The sequence below is a fragment of the Lacerta agilis genome, chromosome 2, assembly GCF_009819535.1.
Source record: "Lacerta agilis isolate rLacAgi1 chromosome 2, rLacAgi1.pri, whole genome shotgun sequence".
Lineage (NCBI taxonomy): Eukaryota > Metazoa > Chordata > Lepidosauria > Squamata > Lacertidae > Lacerta > Lacerta agilis.
In genome coordinates this window covers 68,352,741-68,376,248 of record NC_046313.1, presented here as the reverse complement: position 1 = coordinate 68,376,248, position 23,508 = coordinate 68,352,741, and the positions used below count along the sequence as shown (strand labels likewise).

General features: G+C 43.7%; 1 protein-coding gene across 1 annotated transcript in view; it reads right to left on the bottom strand.

The window, feature by feature from the left end:
* Positions 1-487: 487 nt before the first annotated feature.
* The window catches only part of LOC117041624 (acylamino-acid-releasing enzyme-like), a 45,689-nt gene continuing 22,668 nt past the window's right edge, over positions 488-23,508 (bottom strand). Inside the window, exons 15-22 of the mRNA XM_033140589.1 lie at positions 22,671-22,806; positions 21,429-21,515; positions 21,028-21,108; positions 19,983-20,071; positions 19,008-19,198; positions 18,635-18,737; positions 17,305-17,411; positions 488-1,381 (exon numbers count right to left, since the gene is read on the bottom strand). Of these exons, the coding sequence (XP_032996480.1) occupies positions 1,240-1,381; positions 17,305-17,411; positions 18,635-18,737; positions 19,008-19,198; positions 19,983-20,071; positions 21,028-21,108; positions 21,429-21,515; positions 22,671-22,806 (936 nt within the window). The 3' untranslated portion in view covers positions 488-1,239. The remainder of the gene's footprint in view (positions 1,382-17,304; positions 17,412-18,634; positions 18,738-19,007; positions 19,199-19,982; positions 20,072-21,027; positions 21,109-21,428; positions 21,516-22,670; positions 22,807-23,508) is intronic.

Genomic DNA, 23,508 nt, shown 5'->3' with positions numbered 1-23,508 from the left:
AAATTTTTTGACTAGTCATCCTGTAGCAAAGGAGCTTCACAGGGACACTGCAATGTGAAACCACTAAATTACAATACACATCAAGAGTTTTCACTGCTACATTTGTTTGACGGAACAGCGAAAGAAAATTCTTAGCACATTGTATTTACTTACCAATAACAATATCTGTGACATCAAAAACTGTTTTGTGAACGACACCTGCTAAATACGTAATTATCACCGTTGGAGGTTTTGCGCATTTCATTTCCCTCTGACCTCACTTTTTACAATCTCCACACCCAAAATATTTATATATGTACTCACCTCTCAGGATAATATTACATGCATAAATGTGTTAGCTTTTAAACCTACCGATATTTGTTGTTCTTTTTTCTTGTTATAGCATGTCAAATAAAAGTTTTATTATCTCCTGAAATATTGCTTTATTATGCCAATAAACAACAAACATTTTCCAATCTTGGCGGGGGGGGGGGCACCTGCAAATTTTTGCCCTTCCTTCTTTCATCATTATAAAACTCATAAGCTTTGCCATTGCTGTATATTCCTACATTTAGGGTTCTCACTGTGACATAGTTGTTGCTGGTATATCAGTGATTCCCACATATTTTGCATACCACAATCTTGAAGCTATAATCTTATATGACATTTAATTCCCTCAGGGACCACTTTGGCTATGTATAGCTTAGTACATACAACAATAAAAACAAGAAGGTTGAGGTTTTTTTTTATTTTAGCACCTATTATTCCAAGATCTGGTGTCCTGTAAATAAATAAGTAAGCACTATCCATACTGCCTTGTAGTTATAAGCAGCAATACAAAATTTTAAGGCATCAGGTTTGCTACAAGAGTTAAGTTCAATTAGACAGTTGACTGTTTGCTGGGGATTTTCTGAAAAGGACCTACATCATAGCACAGTGGTAGAACATCTGCCCATGCAGAAGGTCCCAGCTTGAATCCTCAGCATCTTCAGATAGGGCTGAAAATGCCTGCAATCTGACACCCTGGGGAGCTGCTCTCTGTCAACATAGACAGTACTGGGCTGCAGGGGTCAATGGTTTGACTCTGTACAAGGCAGCTTCCAAGGCACCAGCAGCACATCTTTTAAGACCAAGAATACACTGAAAGAGGAACGGGACTCCTGTCAGGGATACAAAGCCTAGATCTATTCTATCTGGCAATCTTCATGTGGCATGGTGTGTATCTCCACAGGCTGGCTGCTTCTTAATATTTGAGATCCTTTATTTCTCAGCTGGCTGCTGACTTTCAGGGTCCGCTTCCTTAGAAAGGTAATGCAAAATCCACTGTGCACTGTTCATAAAGACATCTGCTTCAGCCTCCATTCCACTTACAGCATGATTCTCTTCTGGGTACCACAACAGCCTGCAAAGGGAACAACACAAAATTATATTTTAGAAGTTCCTGTGGACTACGATGAGCAAAGACTCTCATATATACCGGTAGCTTCTATGTACTCCTTTCAGTACCATCTCCTTCTCTGTAAGGACATTAAGGCCTGTCTCCATCACAGCCTCATCTCCCTCTGAAGTCTTGCCATGACCTGCTCCATCCTCAAAGCCACCTGCTGTCCCCCCTGGATCTTAGGAGAGGATTAGATGTACCATGAAGGACAGGTCTATCAATGGCTATTCATCAGAATAGCTAAATAGAGCCTTCATGTGGAAAAAAACAGACTCAGCATGCGGAAGATGGAAAGAATGGGTAGGCTATCACTTTTATGTGCCCTCTGTTGACTCATATGAACAGGTGGTTGGTTGTTATTTAATGGAGTCAGACATTTCTGATCATACTGTGCTCTTATCTACTTTGAATAGTTTGATTTATGTACAACAAGGTCTCAAGATAACATGATGCCATTGCATTTCCTGTGTGTTCTAAGCACAACACGTTTTTTACATGCTAATTTGCATTTTTTGCTCCCCGCCCACCCTTTAGGTAGTTTGTTATCCACATCCCAAGGGGCAAATGAAGCACAGAAGCAATGCAAGAATTAGATGTTGCATGACTCTAATAAAATATTCTGCCCTATGCCTATTTGATCCTCAGCTGCAATTATAGTGATGCAAGAAAAGAGAAAAAGTTACCATTAGACTTAGTAAAAGACACTAAACCTTTTTCCATCCTGGAAAACAGCAAAAAACAAATCTGTGTGCTTTTAAGACACTAAGGAAACAGAAACCTATAATTATATGACAGATAAACCTATCATGTAATCATATGCACACTGTGCATAGAGTAAGCCCATTGAATATAGTATGATTAAATTTCAAGGATGTATAGCTTGGACTGTTTATGTCCCTTAATGCATATATATACTTTAAAAGTTCAGAGGTTTAGCATTGCAACAACAACCTTGAGTATGTATCAAAAACATTACTTTGAATGGCACAGGCAATGAAGTCTTTTGGCTACACTGAATAGAAGAAACAAAAGCATTTGACAGTATTAAAAACTGGCTCTACATTATGAGTATACTGTGTGTGTCAGTGCAGAGCTGGAGCTGATTTAAGCAGAGCAGCAATTGCAGCATGTGCATTGGAAAAATGATCTCTGAGCTACCGGTAACTCCATTGCTGTCACTTGTTGAAGTCTGATACTGCATCACTGAATTGTGTATCTGTTCATAAAGAAGAAAACTGACAGATGGATGTCAACAATTGGATTGGGGTCAGAGAAATAAGCAGCCACCAAAAAAACTGCACTGGTGAAGACTTTATGAAGCTTTTAAGCTTGGGGCATGAGATAGCTTCCTGTGGTAGAAATGATATTTTTAATGAAGTGGGATAATAGGCTAAAAAGCCATGAGAACCAAACCTAAGAGGGTCTGAGTGTAAGCAAGACAACGAGTATCTTCCAATGCCATTTCTTGATGTTTCTTCCTTGCTTCAAGGGCCATTTCCCCAACTCCTAACACTTTTTCCCTGCAGAGAAAAATCTGGGCAACTGCGGTGGATGCCAGTGGCAAGCTTTCTTATTCACATAACTCCCAAAATGTAGCAACATCCTTGATTCACAAAAGGTTGTGTGACAGGAAGCCCTTCTATACAGTCTGTTATCAACACCACTCTCCCAAATAAGAGCCTTGTAGAACTTGGCAGTATGTGAGCACACTGATTTACATAGTTTGATGCTGGGTTCATTTGCATAGTTCCCCATGGATTAAAAAGTATGCTGCTGATCTGCTACCATCACACTTGCGCGCTGCATGAACTCAAGAGCTTTGGTCAGTCCACCTGTACAGCAGTCTGCAAGAATCTGGAAATATGCTTTCTTCCAAAATCATTGCATTTCTGGTGGCTGCAACTGACTGGGTTCTAGGTGGGCTCATCTCCAACGGTTTTATAGTTGCAGTGATGGTCACTGAATGGGCTCAATGCAAGAGTCTTGCAACTTGTGAACAACTACTTCTCTCTCTGGGTACGTCCAATATCTTTGCCACTGCCTGTGAGATTGCAGTCATTACTAATTTCTTCATAACCAACTCAACCAATGGCTTAGTGTTTCAAACATTCTACTTCTTTGCAACCTTTGTCTCATACACCCGATTTTGTTTCACTGCCTGGCTCTGCGTCTTCTATTGCATCAAGATAGTGAACAGCACCCACACCCTCTTCCTTTGGTGCAAGCTGAGGATATCGCAGCTGCTGCCCTGGCTTCTTGTGGGATCTCAAGTCTTTTCGTTTTTTGTTTCCTTGATTACAATCCCACACATTTCTTTTCAGCTCCAGAGCAACACAGCAACCAACACTTCAAATGTGACTCAAGGAAATAAAGCAACCCCACCTCACCGTTCTCTGCAAACCTTTTTTTTAATTACTGCTACTGGCTGTCCCCTTCTTCTGGTTTTATTGTGCTCCATTGTGATTGTAGCCTCACTCTGCACACATGTCTGCAAGATGACAGGTAAAGGAGGCAGTTTTCAAAGCCTCCAAACGAAAGCTCATATCAGGGCAGCTGGGACAGTGCTCTCCCTCCTGATCGTTTACATTTCTTTTTATGTGGCACATTCCATAATTGTAATTGAAAATGTTGAAAGTATCACCCCTGTTTATTCAGTGTGTCTAGCAGTGATCCTAATGTACTCCCCTGCACAGGGTGCCATCCTGCTGTTGGCTAATCCCAAGCTCAAGCAGGCAGCTATGCAGATGCTTCCAAAAACATAGCCTTAAATTCAAAGGAAAAACTAGAAGGTGTGGGGTTGTTGTTGTTGTTGTTGTTGTTGTTGTTGTTGTTGTTGTTTTTGCCTTATTGTGCTACTAATTTGCTGAACAAATCTGTTAATTTTTTGCCTCCTCCTTTCACCCTCATGCAATGCCTAAGCTTCCCATTACAGCATATTCCTACGTTTATGTCACCCACTTTGCCACGAACCTTTCCCTACCTATTCTGCATAACACAATCTCGCAGCTACAATGATACATGGCATTAAGACCATGGACTCATTTGTACAACTTAGTATAAATATAATGGATTCTAAAATCTAAATTGCCACAGGGTCATTTTTGTCTGTTATATTCTATATCGATGACCAAAACCTCTTTGCTTCATTACACAGATACCATATGAGAACATAACTTTGAATGTTTTCTTTGACTCTTCCCTTCCTTCTCTAAATTAATCCTTACTTAAGTATAGAAGCTTTTCCTTAATTTCCCTTTAGGTAAAGGTAAAGGTACCCCTGACCGTTAAGTCCAGTCACGAACGACTCTGGGGTTGTGGCCCTCATCTCGCTCTATAGGCTGAGGGAGCCGGCGTTTGTCCGCAGACAGATTTTCCGGGTCACGTGGCCAGCATGACTAAGCCACTTCTGGTGAAACCAGAGCAGCGCACGGAAACGCCATTTACCTTCCCGCCGGAGTGGTACCTATTAATCTACTTGCACTTTTTGGCGTGCTTTCGAACTGCTAGGTTGGCAGGAGCAGGGACCGAGCAATGGGAGCTCACCCCGTTGCGGGGATTCGAACTGCTGACCTTCTAATTGGCAAGCCCAAGAGGCTCAGTGGTTTAGACCACTTTGCCTACTATTAAATGTTCCTAAGCGGTATAACCCTAACACTTCTGTTCAACCCTAACAGTGAGCTCCTTCCTGGTATACCCAAGACTGGTTGTCTTGTACCTGGCCATTTTGCATCTCCTGCCATACAAGTTTGATAGAACAGCTGACCTTTCATTATCTGTAGCTGTGTTGTCAGGTATGACATTGTTGTTGGCATTCCATCAGTGCTGAGAGGCAATGGAGTATGCCTCTAGGGTGAAGACAAACCACTGAAGCAGCGCTGAAGTGACCTCTCCAGAGTGTAAGCCTGAGCAGTGTATAGGGAGGTCCTGGGCTGCCCAGACAACAAGACCCTTTCTCAGCCTTGCTGATGTACCGGTAGTCTAAAGGAAAGCAGGGCAATACGTTTGGCACCAGCTTGGCTGCAGGAGTTGCTGGAAGGGGCAGTACCTCTGATGGGGAATGCATCATGCTCCTTCTAGTGTAGTCTGTCCACGTTTGGGCCCCACCGTGCTCTCAGCTCTCACCTGTGGCTTCTGGAAGCTGTCAGCATGCAACTGTGGCCACACCCTGCTAACGGCTTCGAATAGCCGGCTAAACCAGGTGAGGGAAGTCGATGGGTCTCAAACCCTCAGTGAGTTAGGGACTTTCCCTGCATGTGAAGACAGTCATCACAACAGACATGGGAAGAAATGATCATCTAGTACTAATCATGGCAGTGTGTCTATCATTAGGGTTGATCTGTCTCCTGATAAAACCAAATGTACTCTGAAATATCACCCAACATTTTTCCCAAGGTAAACCATGCAAATTAGCCCTGCTTCTGAAAAATAGTTGAATCAAACCCAAACACATTACTATCACACATCTCCATATTTAGCATAGATAATTGCATTGATGAATTGCATCAAGTATGCTATTATTGGTTACTATTTCTTGTATAGAAGCAGTAAAATGTAGGCTGGACGAGGTAACTGTTGGGCTGATTTTTATTTTTATTTTATTTATTGGATTTATATACCACCCTATACCCGCAGGTCTCAGACCTTTGTAGCTGGTTGACTGATTGAACCCAGAATGCTCACTAATGGTCCCTCATCATCCAAAAAAGAACCGAGAAGTGGGGTGCCACAGGGTTCTGTCCTAGGTCCGCTGTTGTTCAATGTCTTTATAAAAGGTTTGGATGAAGGAATTGAGGGGATGCTCATCAAATTTACAGATGACACCAAGCTGGGAGGGATAGCTAACGCCACAAAAGGAAGAATTGGGATTCAGTATAACCTTAACTCATTGAAGAACTGGGCTCAAACTAACACAATGAATTTCAGTAGGGACAAAAATAAGGTTTTGCAATGAGGCAGGAATACCAGCTGCACAAATATAAGATGAGGAACACCTGGCTTGCCGGTAGTGCACGTGAAAAGGATCTAGGGGTCTTATTAGACCACAAGTGTAACATGAGTCAAGAGTGTGATGCAGCAGCAAAAAAAAGCTAATGCTCTTCTAGGCTGCATCAACAGAAGTATGGTGTCCAGATCAAGGGAAGTCAATAGTACGGCTCTATTATGACTTGGTCAGATCATACCTGGAGAGGTTTTTCCCTCCAGTTCTAGGCACCACAATTTAAGAAGGATGTTGACAAGTTGGAACGTGTGCAGAGGAGGGCAACCAAGATGACCAGGGGTCTGGAAACTAAGCCTTATTGGGAACAGTTGAGGGAGCTGGGTATGTTTAGCCTAGAAAAGAGGAGACTGAGAGGTGATATGCTAGCCATCTTCAAATATCTCAAGGGCTGTCACATGAAAGATGAAGCAAGCTTCCCCCCCGCCCTCCTGCTCCAGAGGGCAGGACTTGAACCAATGGATTCAAATAACAAGAAAGAAGATTCTGACTAAACATTCCAACTCTACAATTAATAAGGCAGAACTACTGAACCAAGTAAGTTCCTTACCAGTTAAGGGTGGGCAGAGTTCCCCAATAAAGTGGCCACGTTGATGACAGGGCAGCTGTCTGCATAGGCTTTGGGCATCTCTGGGACCAAATAAATGGCAACAAAATCACCACGAGAACCTTCCAACTCCACAGCTATCTTCCCCAGAACTGCACTGCACAGAAGGGCAATTGAGATGTCTATTTCAGCAGAAAAACTAGGAGCTGGTGTGTAACTTCAAATGAACAATTTGTTGCTATAGGCATCTCAACAGTCCTTTTGAGTACTTTGCTAGCAATGTTTATGCCTAGTCTGAATGAGTAAGCAATATGAATGACTAGAAAGAAATTAGCAATCCTATCTATTCCTCTGCAGGGCAGTGGGATTATCCTTATGATTGATGTATGAGCTTTAGTTCAGAGCCATTTGATTGTGACCTTCCACATTTACTTATACAAAAAAGAGCAGCTATTCAAAAGTATAGACATGTAGAACCATATTCGTCAAATTAATTGCCTGTGTTTCCTTCTGTTCTGTTGTTATCTACATCCCAATGGGCAACTGAAGCAGAGGGGTAATGAAAGAATTAGAAGTTTCATAAATCTAAACAAAGGCACTGTCTCAAGCCTGTTTAATTCCTCACCAGCAACCACAGGGATGCAAATACAGGGGGGATATATTTACCACTCTGCTATCTCTGGCACACATCTTTGCATTTTCCTTTCTGTAAACAGCTGTGAACAAATTTATGCCTTTCAAGTTACTGATGAAAGAAAAACCTATCATAATTTGACAGATAAACGTATCAATTTATGCGGCAATCAATCCTGCATTGCAGGGGGTTGGATTAAACAACCCTCTGGGTCCCTTCAAACTTTGCAACTCTAAGTTTATTGTTAGCAAGTACCTCAGTTCAGCTGGAACTTGTTCCGAGGAATGAGGGTGTCCCTTAAGTCAGGAAAAACCTCTATGGCAGGGATGTTCAACCAGTAGATAGTGATCTACCAATAGATCCCCAGGCTGATCCTGGTAAATCGCGGGATCCTTGTTGTGTACAAAAAGTTATGGGGGGAAAGCTAAAAAACTCTGTGCAGTCCTCCCCCCAAAAGCTCAAAAACTCTGGGCAATCCACCCACCTCACACACGCTCCTCCCCCCTCCAATGACAATGGGTTTATCACTGCCAGTTTTTTTGTAACAAAATAGAAAATTCTTTCCAGTAGCACCTTAGAGACCAGCTGAGTTTGTTCTTGGTATGAGCTTTCGTGTGCATGCACACTTCTTCAGTGTGCATGCACACTTCTTCAGTTTTTTTGTACTGGGAGTAGATCACAGTCCCTTGGGAGTTGAAAATGCCTGCTCTGTGGTGTAAGGCAGTCCTGTTTTCAGCACTTCTCAACCAGAGGCAGTAGTTTGTTGTTGTGGCTGATCTTCTAAAAACCTAGTGTCACGTCTAATGCAAACCATGCTTATAATACTACTACCACTGATTATCGCCTGGGGCCTGGATGTTTCTCAGCCAAGGAGCATAACCAAGTGCCTCCGAGCATTTCATTACAGCTTCAAGCTCATCCCTATTTTCAGCAAGGGCAAAAACACCTTGTGAGGATGAGATTTCTGGGATGGTGATGTCCTCACAGCTGAGCTTCTGCCCTGCGGTATGACACTTAACCAATATGACTATAGTAATAGTACTTAGCTTTTTTTGGGGGGGGGGATTCATGAAAGGGACAGCCAGAACCAGTGACTGAAAAGAAGAGGGTTCAACTCATGTCTTTCCTTGGGCAATGTTTGTAACATTGGCTTTTGGGTAACTGCAGCTGACTTGGTCCTTTGCGGGCTCATTTGCAATGACTTTATAGTTATAATGACTGAATGGGCTAAGCGTGGGAACCTCACTACTAGTTAGCATCTTCTGTTCCAAACGATGCCCAATGTCTGCGAGACAGTTTTACTGACTACAGTTTTCATTAATTACTATATAAAGTGTTTAGGAACCACTTGGAGAATTCACAGCATTTTCTATTTGCAGCCTTTCTTATATTATCCCCATTTTGGCTCTTTCTAGCTCTGCATCTTCTGTTGTATCAAGGTAAGTGAACAATGCCCAATCCTATGCCTGCTTACCCAGAAGGAAATGACCAGAATAGGGCTTGCTTCTGAGTAAACATGCATACGGGTCCACCCCACCCCACCCCGCTCTTATGTTTCTATATGATCATTTCTTTGCATATTGTTTCTCTTTCATTGTACACCAAATGTCTCTCCCTCAACATTGTGTAAAATTGCATTTTCTGTGTGCTCAAATCACACATTCTTTCTTCAACATTAGTCTGCATTTTCTCCTGCCTTGTATGAAAGTTATTATCCAAATCCCAAGGGACAACTGAAGCACAGAGGTAATGCAAGAATTAGACTTTTCAGGCATCTAAATAAAGATACTCCCATCTTTCTTTCTTCTTCTACAGCATTTCACATCCATCTTTGGATATACCCCTCTTCAGGTTCTCTCCATCACTTTCTGTTGTTTGCTTCCTGCATCCAAATAAGTTCTACTGTTAGTTTTGGATTGTCCACCCATCACATAGGTGGTCTTTTAAAACTGTAGGGTCACCATACTATCACTGTTTTATTCCATTGGCCTGAATCATCTCCGGCCACATGACCAGTCCACTTTAGCTTCACGGCCTTTACCATTACAACTTTCAGTCTTTGTTGTGCCCAATTATTAGCTTTTCTATCTTTTAATGATATTCCTAACATCGTGAGTCCCATGGCATGTTTTATTATTCTTTAAATGTTCGTCTTTCTTTGTGTGTCCAGTTCTTCATAACACATCAAAGCTAATATGCACATATTGAACACTTTAGCTTTCGAGTCTAAAGAAGTATTTTTATTTTTCATTTGATTCTTCGTTCAGTTATTCCAGCATTTCTTGTAGTTCTTGTCGATGTTTCATTATTATAACCATATCACCTGCATATCATAGAAAATTTAGATATCTTCTGTTAACACAGATTCCTTTTTTTTAAACCACTCCAGCTTTTAACACACCTTCCGAGGTGAATGTAAATAGCTTAGGTGAATGTAGTTTAGGTGATAAAGCTAACTTATTGTCTTATGTCTCTTCTTAAAGGTATTGGGTGGGTCTTTACATGGAGATGATATGTTGCTGTTGCCTTATTTGCTATTTTCTTGCAATAGCTGGTTGTATCTGCTGTCAATTCTGCAGTTTTGTATCACTAATTGTACAGCCCAGGTTTCGATTATATCGAAGGCTCTCTTTTTTGAAATGGATGAATCCAGTGTAAATAACAGTGTTCTTGAAGCTACCAACATGAGTCTGACCAAACTGCAGGAGGCAGTGGAAGACAGGAGTGCCTGGCATGCTCTGGTCCATGGGGTCACGAAGAGTCGGACATGACTAAACAACAAAGCGTAAATAGGGATATTTTATCCATTACATTTCCCTAACAATATTTTCATAGTTAATAGATTATCTGCTGTCACCTTAAGTCTACTTAATCCTTAGTGGCAATTTCAGGAATGCAAATAAGGAATGGATATAGTTACCACTGTGCTTTATCAGGGACCCATATTTACATTTCACTTTTGGCAAATAGTTGTAAACAAACCTAAGTGCTTTTTAAGCAGGTGTGGTGAACCTCCAGATATTGCTGAATTACAGCTCCCATCACCCCTGAACAATGCTAGTTGATGGGATCTGTAGCTCAGGAACATCTGGAGCTATGGGTTGCTCCTTCCTACACAAAAGAATAAAAAAGCCTATCATAATCTGAAAGATAAACACACCAGTTACCTAGATTTCTATGTACACTCACCTAAGAACAAGCTCATATAACAAAATAGGATTAACTTTCAAGTAGACATATTCAATGAATGTGGGTGATAAAAACTGCAAATAAATAAATTGAATTGGACTGTGTCTGTTGACTCAATATAAGTATGAGATCTTGGCATGGACAGCATCCTTGAGCACTGTAAATTTCTTTACTCGGGATGACAAGTATTGAGGTCCTTTGGGGGAAACTAAAAAGAAGAAATGAAAGCATCTGACAGTATTAAAAGCTTGTTTCACATTTTGCATGTCCTATGGGACAGTGCAGGGTTGAAGTTGATTTAAGCATCAATAGGCATTCAGCATATTCAGTAAGTCAGCTGAGAACTGGTCACCAAAATTTATGCTTCTGTAGTTCAATTATACACTACTCCAAATAAGTAGAAATGCTCCTGGTAAAACTTAAAAAAAGTAAAATAGTGTTTAAACACAGGCCTCTGAGCTAACTCTGCTATTTTGACCATCCCATGCTGGTTTCTAGCTTGCCTCGTCCATTGTGCATCTTTTCATGAAGAAGAAACCATGTTTTCAGGGAGCATGTGAGGAGATGAGCAGCTAGGAACTAGGAAGGTAAACTGCACTGACAAGGGCTGTGCAAGGTTTGGGGCCTGAGAATTTGCTTATGATCTGGGAGCAAATATAAGAATTGACTATGAAGTTCCTGTAAACCAAAATGAGGGGGACCGGAGGGTAAGCAAGCCAGCTAACATCTTCCAAATGTGGTTTACAGAGGTGGATTATTCCTTGTTTCAACAGCAGTATTTCCAGCTCCTGCTATTCTTTAAGTGAGCAGTAAAATGTGGGCCACAAAAGGGGTTGTCTATGGCTAACTTTCTTATTCACATAAACACCAAATTGGAGCAGCATTCCTGATACATACAAAGTTGTGTGGCAGGAAGCCCTTCTATATAGTTAGTATCAACACCACTACCCCCAATAAAAGCATTATGGAAATTGGTAGTCTGATGCAGTTCATTTGCATAGCTCCTAATGCTTTAAAAAGTATGCTGCTGATCTCCTACCACACTCTTCATTTGAACTCAACAACTTTGGCTGGTAAACAACTACCTATACAGCAATCTGCAAGAATCCAGAAATATGCCTTCTTTGCAAATCATTGCCTTTCTGGTGGTTGTAATCGACATGGCCCTCGGTGGGTTCATCTCCAATGGCTTTATAACTGCAGTGATGGTTGTTGAATGGGCTAAATGCAGGACCCTCGCTGCCAAGGAACAACTTCTTCTGTCCATGGGAATGTCCAATATCTGTGCCACAGTTTTGATGACTTCAACACCAATCATTTACTACTTAAAGTTGGAGTTCAATTACTTAATGATGCGAATGATTTATGTCTTTGCAAGCTGTGTCATATTCTTCCGATATTGGCTCCTTGCCTGGCTTTGCGTCTTCTATTGCATCAAGATAGTGAACAGCACCCACTCCCTCTTCCTTTGGTGCAAGCTGAGGATATCACACCTGGTGACCTGGCTTATTGCGGGATCTCTAGCTGTCTCCTTGCTCTTTTCTGCCTATGCATTTCATAATATTTCAATGCAACATCAGAACATCGCAACAGCCAACGTAACAAACACGACTCAAGGATACTCATGGGTAGAAACTGACAGTTCTTTCAAAGTCTTCTTTTCAATTACTGGTTCAAGCTGTCCCCTTCTTGTGACTTTACTTTGCTCCATCACGGTTGTAGCCTCACTCTGCAGACATATCTGCAATATGACAGGTAAAGGAGCCAGTTTTAGGAGCCGCCAAACAGAAGCTCATATCAAGGCAGCTGGGACTGTGCTCTCTCTCCTCATCATTTATGTTGCTTTTTACATAGCGCAACTATTGATTGTCTTTAGAAGCTTTGAAAAACCAGAACAGATATTTGGTTCAATAGTGTGTTCAGTGGTGATAGTGATGTTCTCCCCCGCTCAGGCTATCCTCCTGGTGTTGGTTAATCCCAAACTCAAGCTGGCAGCTACCCAGATTCTTTCAATAACAAAGCCTTAAAAAAATACCACAGGTATCTTAAATATCATGATTGTCATGTAGTTTGCCCTGGGTTGCTTGTTTTTGTTTTTTAAAGGTTAAGAGCTGACACTGCAGGGCATGGGGAAGCTGGACTGGGACTATTGTATGGTGACAAGGTGGCTTCAGTCCTTTGCTCCAGTTTCCAATCAGAATCACTCCTCATGCTTGCTGTTCATAATGAAAGGAATACTCCTGTTTCGGCAAATGGGTGCTTCCTTCCAATTGATTCCATGGTGGGGACAAAGCATTAAAGCCCCCCTTCCTTCCCTTGCTTCAGTTCCAATCAAGCACCCTCTGTACCAGCTCTTTCGTTCTTTCTTTCTAGCAAGCCTCAAATTTAACCTGACCCTCAACAGCTCATCCACCTTAAAGAGAACTTTATCCAGCTAGCACTGGCTGACTGAATGATTCAATTACCCCCGTGAATCTCGATCACTTTGTCATAACATGGCATTTTAAACTAACTAATACTCTATCTTTGAAGTGATGCATAGGTAACAGCACTGGGTCACTGTTTTCAAACTGCGTCCCAACCTTTACATCTTGATAAATGCTCCCCCTTTGTACACTAGATCTGAAGCACAAAAAAGTAGAAGCGCAAGGCATTTGTGCGGCTTTCTGTGAACAATTCTAACGATGTCTGAACTGCCTCTTCAGGGCAAAACTCAGACACCCCTTTGTCTTCTGGCTACCCCAGGTGATCCTACAGCCTAGCCGAAGCATGGGAAAATAGGTCTGCTAAATCATGGGTGTTCCACAACCTACTTGGCTTTGTAAGAAGGAACCATATTGCTCTGCAGGATGAGATGTCAATAGACGGCCAGGGACACCAGTTATATTATCTGTGGATCATGTACTATATTCTGATGCCTGTGGATATAGGAAACTGATTGTATTAACAGGGGTGGTCTTTGTGCCAACCTTTCCACAACCCTTCTGTTTCCCTTCAGCTCTTCTGCTATAAAATGTAACACAGTCTTTAAAAAAAGATTTCCTCTAAACAGCTATGTCTGAGAAAGAATGTACAAGATTTGAAAGTTTGCAGCCTACTTTGTAAGCATAATAGTGCAACTGAAGACGAACTATGGTTTCCGCTGTGTACTGCAGCCGCCATTTGGAATTTACGTAGGAATGCAACGCATATGCATTTCAAGTTTAATAACATAACTAGGCTATGCAACACTTCCACGCTATACAGTACATCCATACTTTGATTTTGCCCTTCACTACCTGTTTCTTGTTACAGCATGTCAAGTAAAAAAATGTAAAGTTCCTGAAGTATGTGCCCTATTATACCAATAAAAAACAAACATCTTTTTTCCAGTTCTGAACAAGTCTCTTATTCTTTTCCTTTCCTTCATTAACCCTTATATAACTTGTAAGCTTTCCATTACTGCCTATTAATAAATTTTCAATTCCCATTCAGTCCTGTTTGGTACCTGAGCCTTTCCCCAATATTTTTCATACCATGATTTTGTAGTAAATAGGCATATAAGACAGGGGTTGCCAACCTCTTTGGACCAGTTGAGCACATTTTGAATTTTGAGAGTGCTGAGTGTGCCTGTCACAAAATGGCTGCCACAGGCATAACACAAAAAATAGTGTGTACAGCCATTGCTGCTCCCCTGTCCCCTGGAATACCTCAAATTTATCATGGGAAGTCAGTGTGGAGTTACAGATCAAGACCCCTGTTTTATTCCATGCCAATCCTAAACCAAAGCCTAGGCTGCCATCCTGCAACTACTTACCTGGGAGTTAGCCCCATTAAACACAAGGAGAAATACTTCTGAATAAGACATGTACACCATTGTACTTTAAGCTAACTAAACAATTAATACTAAACGAGTGCCTGGACAACAGTTCCTGCACCTACAAAAATGTCATAAGGCTCATTGCAATGTTTTGCATTTGCTATTTGAGGAGGGGATTCTTTAACACAGTTACCCCCAGACTCGGCCCTCCAGATGTTTGGGGACTACAACTCCCATCATCCCTAGCTAACAGGACCAGTGGTCAGGGATGATGGGAATTGTAGTCCCAAAACATCTGGAGGGCTGAGTTTGGGGATGCCTGCTTTAACACCTAGCTTCACTTACTGTGTAGTAATATTTGCAGAAAATAACCTGATCTTAGACAAAGTCAACACAGGAAAAGTGCATCCTGGTTGATAGGGGAAAAGAGCAGGGCAAATAGTGGCGATTCCAAGGACTCCTAGAAAAACAGAGCAGGAAAGGTACACTAAGAGGGTGGGGCGGGGACACAGCAGCTCTTTAGAACCCCAGCAATTCCTGCTGCCTGGTGCTCAAACAACTCACTTATCAATCACAGCTCTAACATCAATAATTAGAAACAATGACAGGCAGAAGAAGCCAGCCTCACCCATTTTACAGAAATCATTTAGAAGGGTACCTCCACAGTTTGCTCCATAACTTCTTTCTAGGAGGGTTAGAGACATTCATATTTTTTTTAAAGAAGCAGCTCAGAGTCTGGGGACCTTGTTTGTAAGTACCAATTACAGCCTTTGCAGGCACCATGGTTCCTGTGGGCATTGGGCTGGCAACCCCACTATATGAAATCAATTCCTTTAGCTGTACATGGACTTTTTTTACAGGTTAGCAAAAACAGAACAGATTATAAAATGTAGTTTGACCCAAGTCCCCCCCTCCCGCCGCCGCCTTTACTGTTATTTTTGACCAAAATGTCTCCACACAGCTACCATATAGAAAAGTAACTCTGAAATGTTTTCTCTTATCCTTCCATATCTTCTCTCAGTTCAATCCTTACTTCCCTTTGGTATTGATGCCTTGCAACCCAGCCATAGATATTTATTGCTGAAGTCCTCCATAATCTGCTTCTAGCACTTACAGATTATCTTGTACCTGTCCATTTAGCTTCTTTTGTAATGCAAGTTAGATGCTGAAGCTAGTCTTTCCAGATACAGAGTTGTTCAACTTTAGGTTTGTTACATATTGCATCGTTTCCCTGATATTACAATTTTAAAAGAAACCACGCCACACAGCCATACAATAATGATCTAAAGGAGTATCCAAAGTGTGGACAATTACTTAACTGAGTGAAAACTGATCAAAGTAGTAATAATATAGTGTACCTAGAGTACGCTTTGCATAAGCCGTAAAGGGAATTTCTCCCCTTTGATTGAAAGGGGAGATACTGAAGCACCAGCACCATCTACTGGTTAGCTTGCTGCTGCTTCTGATAAGAAATCTCATTTAGGCAGGACACAATGCGCAAAAGGAGGCAAGGATGGCATAGCTCAGGAGCCACCAACCTTTTTGGTCCTCTGGAAGCATTTGGAATTATGAGAGAATGTCATCAGCACCACCCCCTCCGGTTGTTCTTTTCTCTTTGTCACCTTCTCAAATCATTTCCCCTCACAACAGATGCACGGACACACACACACACACACAGACTTTGCTTTCCTATGGGGTCTGGGTAAAAGTCAGATCCAGTAGAATTAAAGCTGATCCTCTAGAATTCCCAGGATGACCTGTGCCTTGGATCCATGGTTTTGTGCCGTGGCAGGACTGGAAAGTTCCAGAGCTGTCATTTTCCTGGTTCTGTCAATGCAGACATACACAATGATGCTGGTGATGCTTAAGAATAAATTGTGTCATTTCAAGAGGATCAATTTTACTGTATCCAACTTGCAAATACATGTGTGTGCCTTTGCTTTCTGGCACTTAATTCTCTTTCTCTACTGACTCCTGCAGCACCCAATTTTCACCTCTCTGCCTCCTCCCTCCACCTGCCACCAGTTGCTCCTCCTAGACTCCCAAACTGCTTTCCTTCCTCTCCTCTCATCTTATTCTGCTTACCATTCAGCTGCTCAGGTACTGACCTGAGTCTAAGCATATACAGCTGAAGGAGAAAGTGAGAAGAATTACTCTTCTAGCTTCCCCATTCAATTCCATGCACTTTTCCAGAAGAGCACGAAGGTAATCCCTCTCACCACCTCAAGTTTAATGGGGCAGCAAACCGAGGAGGGGCTCAGAAGCTTCATGAACACCAAGTGGAAGTGACTGAGGGTGCTATTCCACCAACAGCCACCAAGCCGGTGATTCCAAGCGTACTGTAGTCAAATATAGAGAAACCTTAATTCCTTGGTGTGTTCACTCTCCATGTTTAAGAGAAGGCCTTGGCCAAACATAAGGAACAACACTGAGGAGAAATCAGAGCAGTTTATGCATATGCAATGTGAAAAGCTTGGAAGAAGGGTCCTGGCATGTTTTGGGAACAGAAGGATTGCACAAGCAACACACACACTCCTCAAAGTATGCATGCTCTCATATTTGGATTAGTTTTGCGAGAGACTTGTGTTCTACAAACACTGATTGTTTCAATACATTCTGGAAGAGAGAATAGCTCAGCTACCGGGCATGGGATTCTGTTCAAGCTAAAGTGTGAAGATTGCTAACCCAAATATGTGAAAGGCAAAGGATGAGAACTCACCGCACAGGGGTACCTCTGGCTCGCAGCACACGGTAATATTCCAGAGCTTGGTACGGAGACACTCGCCGGTCCCTGGCACCCACATACATCAATAATGGTGTGCGCACCTGTAGGAGAAGGAGTGTGTGACTAACAAAAACAAGGCCCTGCTTCTTGCCTGGAGCAAAGTACCAAAATCTGCCTTTTCACTAAAGTAAAAAATAAAAATGCTGTGCCAAGAAAATTAGAACCTTGCAACTATATAGACCATGCAAATGAAGCCAGTGGAACCTAGATGCCTATTTGGCTTCTGCTATTTATAGATATAGTCAAGGGCATTCCTGTTGCCATTAAGGACATTGAGATTATGCACACACACCAGAAATCCTATTTAGCTTTTCTTCTGGCTGCTCAAATATCAGGAAGCATTTTTCACATACAGTCAAGTCTGTCTTCAGCCCTAAGGGTTCTCAGGATGCTGAATTCTATACTGCAAATGCAAATTAAGCTGCAGTACAGTTTTGGTGCCAAACTGGGGCAATACTGTTGTTGTTCAGTCGTGTCCGACTCTTTGTGACCCCATGGACCAGAGCACGCCAGGCACGCCTATCCTTCACTGCCTCTCGCAGTTTGGCCAAACTCATGTTAGTAGCTTCGAGAACTGTCCAACCATCTCATCCTCTGTCGTCCCCTTCTCCTTGTGCCCTCCATCTTTCCCAACATCAGGGTCTTTACCAGGGAGTCTTCCCTTCTCATGAGGTGGCCAAAGTACTGGAGCCTCAACTTCAGGGTCTGTCCTTCCAGTGAGCACTCAGGGCTGATTTCTTTAAGAATGGATTGGTTTGATCTTCTTGCAGTCCATGGGACTCTCAAGAGTCTCCTCCAGCACCATAATTCAAAAGCATCAATTCTTCGGCGATCAGCCTTCTTTATGGTCCAGCTCTCACTTCCGTACATTACTACTGGGAAAACCATAGCTTTAACTATACGGAACTTTGTCGGCAAGGTGATGTCTTTGCTTTTTAAGATGCTGTCTAGGTTTGTCATTGCTTTTCTCCCAAGAAGCAGGTGTCTTCTAATTTCTGGACTGCTGTCACCATCTGCAGTGATCATGGAACCCAAGAAAGTGAAATCTCTCACTGCCTCCATTTCTTCCTCTTCTATTTGCCAGGAGGTGATGGGACCAGTGGCCATGATCTTAGTTTATTTGATGTTGAGCTTCAGACCATATTTTGCACAGAGCCCTAAATATGGCACAAAGGGTGGGTTGGGGGATGAACCAACAAAAAACGGCACTTGCTAGAGGGACACGTGCTACATCCAATGAACAGTTCTACTAACTGTCTCTTACCTTTGCAGCATGAATTATAGGGGAGCAGAGCAGCATGGCAGTCAGGTCTTCCTCAGAAGGAATCCTCTCAAAGCAGTATGGCAGACCTAGCACTGCATACCTCCTATGGAAACGATGCAGTCTGTTAGCATCACACCCTCAATCCTGAGCTCTACCAAGGAGCCAAACAAAAAACTATTTTCAGATAGCTGTAGAAGTGGCCTTGTTGAGTGGGGCAATGGGGTCAGAGAAGAAGAGAGGGTGAATGCAACCTGAATCGTGAGGATTGGGGAGATTGGCTCAAACTGACTCAGGAAGGGGACATGGTAGAGAGATGGGTGAATGAAAATGGCTTGGGCAAGGCAGAAAAAGATGAAGAAATTAAGTTCCTTACCAGTCAGAGATGTCAGAGGTCCCCAGTAGAGTGGCCATGTTGATGACAGGGCTTCTGACTACACAGGCTTTGTACATCTCTGGGTATCGGGCAATCAAATGGCAGCAGACAAAGCCACCATGAGACCCTCCCAGCAAAGCAATTCTATCTGGGTCCAGAGGTTCTGTCCGTAGTGCCAATTTCACTGCCAGCTGCCAGAGCCGAAATAAGTCGAAGTCAGGTATATTTGCAAGGACTGGTGCAAGGCTCTTTCCAAAAAGGCTCAACCAACAGCGGTGGGGAAGGCAGCCCTCAATCCTGAGCCTGTGCTCTATCATATCCACTCTCACATATGATTCCCCGGCCCCACCTGGCCTCAATCCCCAAAGCTCAGTGAACGTCAACTGACTGCACAAGGCAGAAGGTGTCTTCTTGAGGGATGCAGGCAGAGAGATGCATACAGATGTCTCTGCATGGGGCTGTCACATTAATACCCCTGGGCTCAAGGTCCAGGGGTTCTGCTGTTCAAAAACGTATCTCACACTTGACCAAGGAGATCTTTGCCATCAGTCAAGCTGGCAGGTATGGCTTTGCCATGACCTTTCACAATCTGCTGAGATGAAAGGGGCTGAACAGAAGGAACAGTCTTCATGTGTGCAGAGCCTATAGATAATTTTAGGTGGGCTTTGTGATTACCTCTCCTTCCCACGTCGTAGCATGGTGCAGCAGCGTGAGCCCATTCAATGACCCTGCCACTATGCGCTAAACTCCTTACCCCTCAGCCTTCAGTAAGCTGCAGCAGCCCATGGTGTTGGGAAGCCAGGATAGCGACAGGGCCCCACCCATGCAGCCCCACCAGCTGCTAAAGGGGAAATGGGTTGCCTGCTACTATAAGCAGGGCAAACTGATACTCAGTGCCATTATCATCCTTTGTTCTTTTATCATCAAAGCTTGGCCTTACCCCAGGGAATGGGGAAAGAAGGGAAAGGGGCTTACCTGAGTGTCCTCCACATCTTGCACTCCCACATGGGAGATTAGAGACTCGATGCTGGCTTGCCCAAAGCCAAGGGAACCCCTGTAATTCACTGCCCAGAAAAAAAGGCCAAGCAAAGTGTGAGTGGTTGTGGCCTCAAGGGGCATTCAGGGCTTTCCTGCTCCCCTGAGGTGTCTGTGGCACAGTGAACATGCAGCGCAGGGAACACATATGAAACTGTTACAACCCACATGCAAGACAATATCCTGTTGGGCGGGGTATAAATAATAAATTATTATTATTATTAGACATAATGTTGCCATTACAATATGGAATGGAAACAAGCACTCAGCTTGAGTGCTTCTCTACTCCTGGCACATGTCTGGCTTGAGAGTGGATTTCCTGGTTTCCAGGTAAATCACAGTTCGCCACAATATTTGAACCAGGAAACTGGCTTAAGTGCTGCCTAGAAACTGAATTACAGTACAAGCCGCAGCCTGGGTTGCAGAGTACAGAAAATTCTGCCTCTCCAAACCCTTAGCTTTAGGTCAAATGAGGCTCCATTGTCTTCTCACACACATAAAACCCCTTGAGGGCCATTTGACAGGGAACTTCTTGTTCTGTTTCCCAACTTCTGCTAGGTAGGACACACCAAGACAATCTCACCCTCTTTTTGTCACAATGCATACTAAACTTGCTGAGGTATTTCTGAAGCAGAGTCATTTCTCAAGCAGTAAGAATGAATCAGAAAAAGGCTAGTTTTAACCCAGCTCTGCAGAACTGGAAATAACTTCCTGGCTTGCTCAACACTCAAGGTTGGGGGGGGGGGGTGAGAGGGCTGAGAGGAAATTGGAAATCTGAGGACCTCCTTCAAGAAGTCAAATGGCTATTCCTTTTCAGCAAAGCATCCTTCTCCTATCCAATACACAACTGTACACTGGATTGTTAGACACACAGTAAAATGCATGTGCTGACTCTCTCGCCAAGCCCTCAGGAGTAGCAGAAAGGAGTGTGTTTATGTGGGTGGGTGGGTGGGAGGGAGGGAGACAGGGGTCTTCTGGCACTCACCCATGAGCACAGCAAAACCCAACTGGCAGAGACTTGCCATTTTAGGACGCCAACAAGCATCAAAGACAGCATGTGGGCCACCTGGAAACAGAATGTCAGCTTTAAAGGACATCTCCCAATTTGGGGAAAGAGTTCAGAGAAGTCAAGGCACCACTGATCTGTCATATACCCCCTTCACAATCAGCAGCTGAGAGGTTTATGTTTAGGAAATAAGAAAATAGGCAATAAGTTGGAAATGCCCTCTTTACATTTCGGAATTCAGTCTTAAGATTTCTGCTCTCATAGGGAAAAATGTAAAACGATCACCTTGGATAGGGTCCTAACAGAACAACGAGAAGGAAGCAAAGAAGGATGGAGCCAGCTGTCAGGGCAGGCATCAGAAAAGAGCTGTGGTGACTTACCATGTGGAGAAACAATCAGGGGAAGTGTCTTTTCTCCTCGTTTGTTCCCCCGAGGAGTCAGCAACAGGGCTTCAAATGCCTGGCCAGCTGCAAAAAAAAAGGCCACACGTTAGCTGTTTGCTGCTGAGTGCCATTTTTCAAACTTCACTACCCTGGGGGAGTCAACCTGCAACCCCAGGGCTTTCCAGGCACCCCTCCTCCTCCACCTAGAACCTCCTCCTGCTCAGGGCCCCAAATGCAGAAGGCAGCCTTAAGATAGGCACCCCCAAACTCGGCCCTCCAGATGTTTTGGGACTACAACTCCCTTCATCCCTAGCTAACAGGATCAGTGGTCAGGGATGGTGGGAATTGTAGTCCCAAAACATCTGGAGGGCCGAGTTTGGGGGTGCCTGTCTTAAGACTTTAACTTATGTTACGAAGGACCATCAGTGCAATGTCCTTCCTGAAAGATACTCGGAGTCCAGTGTGACTTTCATGCTCTTTATTCAGCTCATAGTAGTGAGGAATGTAGTTCCCCCAAAACGTTTGCTTTATATACACTATTTACACAATGGGCCCCACGTGATTGGCTAATTCCGGGATACTCCTGTATGCCAATCAGAGTGTGGGTTCACTTCCACCTGGAGCTGGATTGGGTGGCTCCTGCAGACCAATCAGACTGCTGCAATCTCAATCCTATTGTTCTGGGACCAATCAGACTGCTGCAATCTCAATCCTATTGTTCTGGGACCAGTCAGACTGCTGCAATCTCAATCCTATTGTTCTAGGACCAATCATACTGCTGCAGTTTGGATCCTATTCAACTCAGTACATAACACCTCCCAATTTTCCTCTGCAGCTCAAACATTACAGTGACACTATGGATGAAGAATCCAGGCTACCCAATACTGAACTCTTTCATTCCATTTATCCTATTTGACTCTATTTGGGCTGTCCTAGCACTCAGGGCAAGGTGATGAATCTATCCCCCATTTGTACACCAAGCTCAGATTACTCTTTAGTTAGATTTAAAAAACCCCACACAAAATGAATTAAAGAAGAATGCACCTCACCTATGCAGGAGCCCTCACCATTCCCATAAGCCAGGCTGTCCCCCTACAAACTGTACTTATGCCAGACAGCCAAACCTAGTCCCACTTAAGACAAACCTATGGCACAGTACAGAGTAAAGCACAACCAAGAGTGTGTGAGAGGGAGTGAGTCAAGTGCCTGGCCTGAGGCTCCCTGTTCCTGCATCCTTACTGTACTGGTTGTCCTCAGTCACAGGAGGATGTACTGTGAGAATCTTCCATTCTATATCTGGCAGTACAGAGGCTTCCTCCACACTCGTCCACTGCAGTTCCAGCTCACATCCTGCAGGGGGAAGCACTCCCACCTTCTGCGAAACAGGTATAATAGTTTGTTACTTAACCTGAAGGACCAAACAGTGTGCTGCACAAGATCTCTTAGAGTTGCAAGTACCCTATATACCGGTAGGACTAGCTTTGTCCTCAAATATCTATCTTTGATGGAGTCTGCGTTTGTTGCAATCCACAAGGGAATTTACACAACTGTTTGTTTCACTACCGTGTTTCTCATAAAATAAGACGTCCCTATAAAATAAGCCATGGCAGGATTTTCAACCGTTCACAAAATGTAAGACATACCCCGAAAATAAGCCGTAGTGCTGGGCGCAATTCTGGAGGGCGCCAAGGAAGATGCGAGGTTGCCCGCACCTCCAAGCCTCCTTCCCGCTGGAGGAGCCGCCCTCCAGCTGCTGCCCATCTTCTTTACTGCACGGTTGCCGTATGGAGCGAGAGTGACGAGCCGCGGCAGGAGGAGGAGGCGGCCTGCCAGCTCGGCGCCCGGAAGCGGCTGCTGCTGCAGCGCCGATCGGAGCGCGCCGAGCCCGCAGCCTCGCCTCCGCCTGGCCCAGCCGAGGAGGGCTGCCGGTTCGGCGCCCGGAAGCGGCTGCTGCTGCAGCGCCGACCGGAGCGCGCCGAGCCCGCAGCCTCGCCTCCGCCTGGCCCGGCCAAGAAGGGCTGCTGGTTCGGCGCCCGGAAGCGGCTGCTGCTGCAGCGCCGATCGGAGCGCGCCAAGC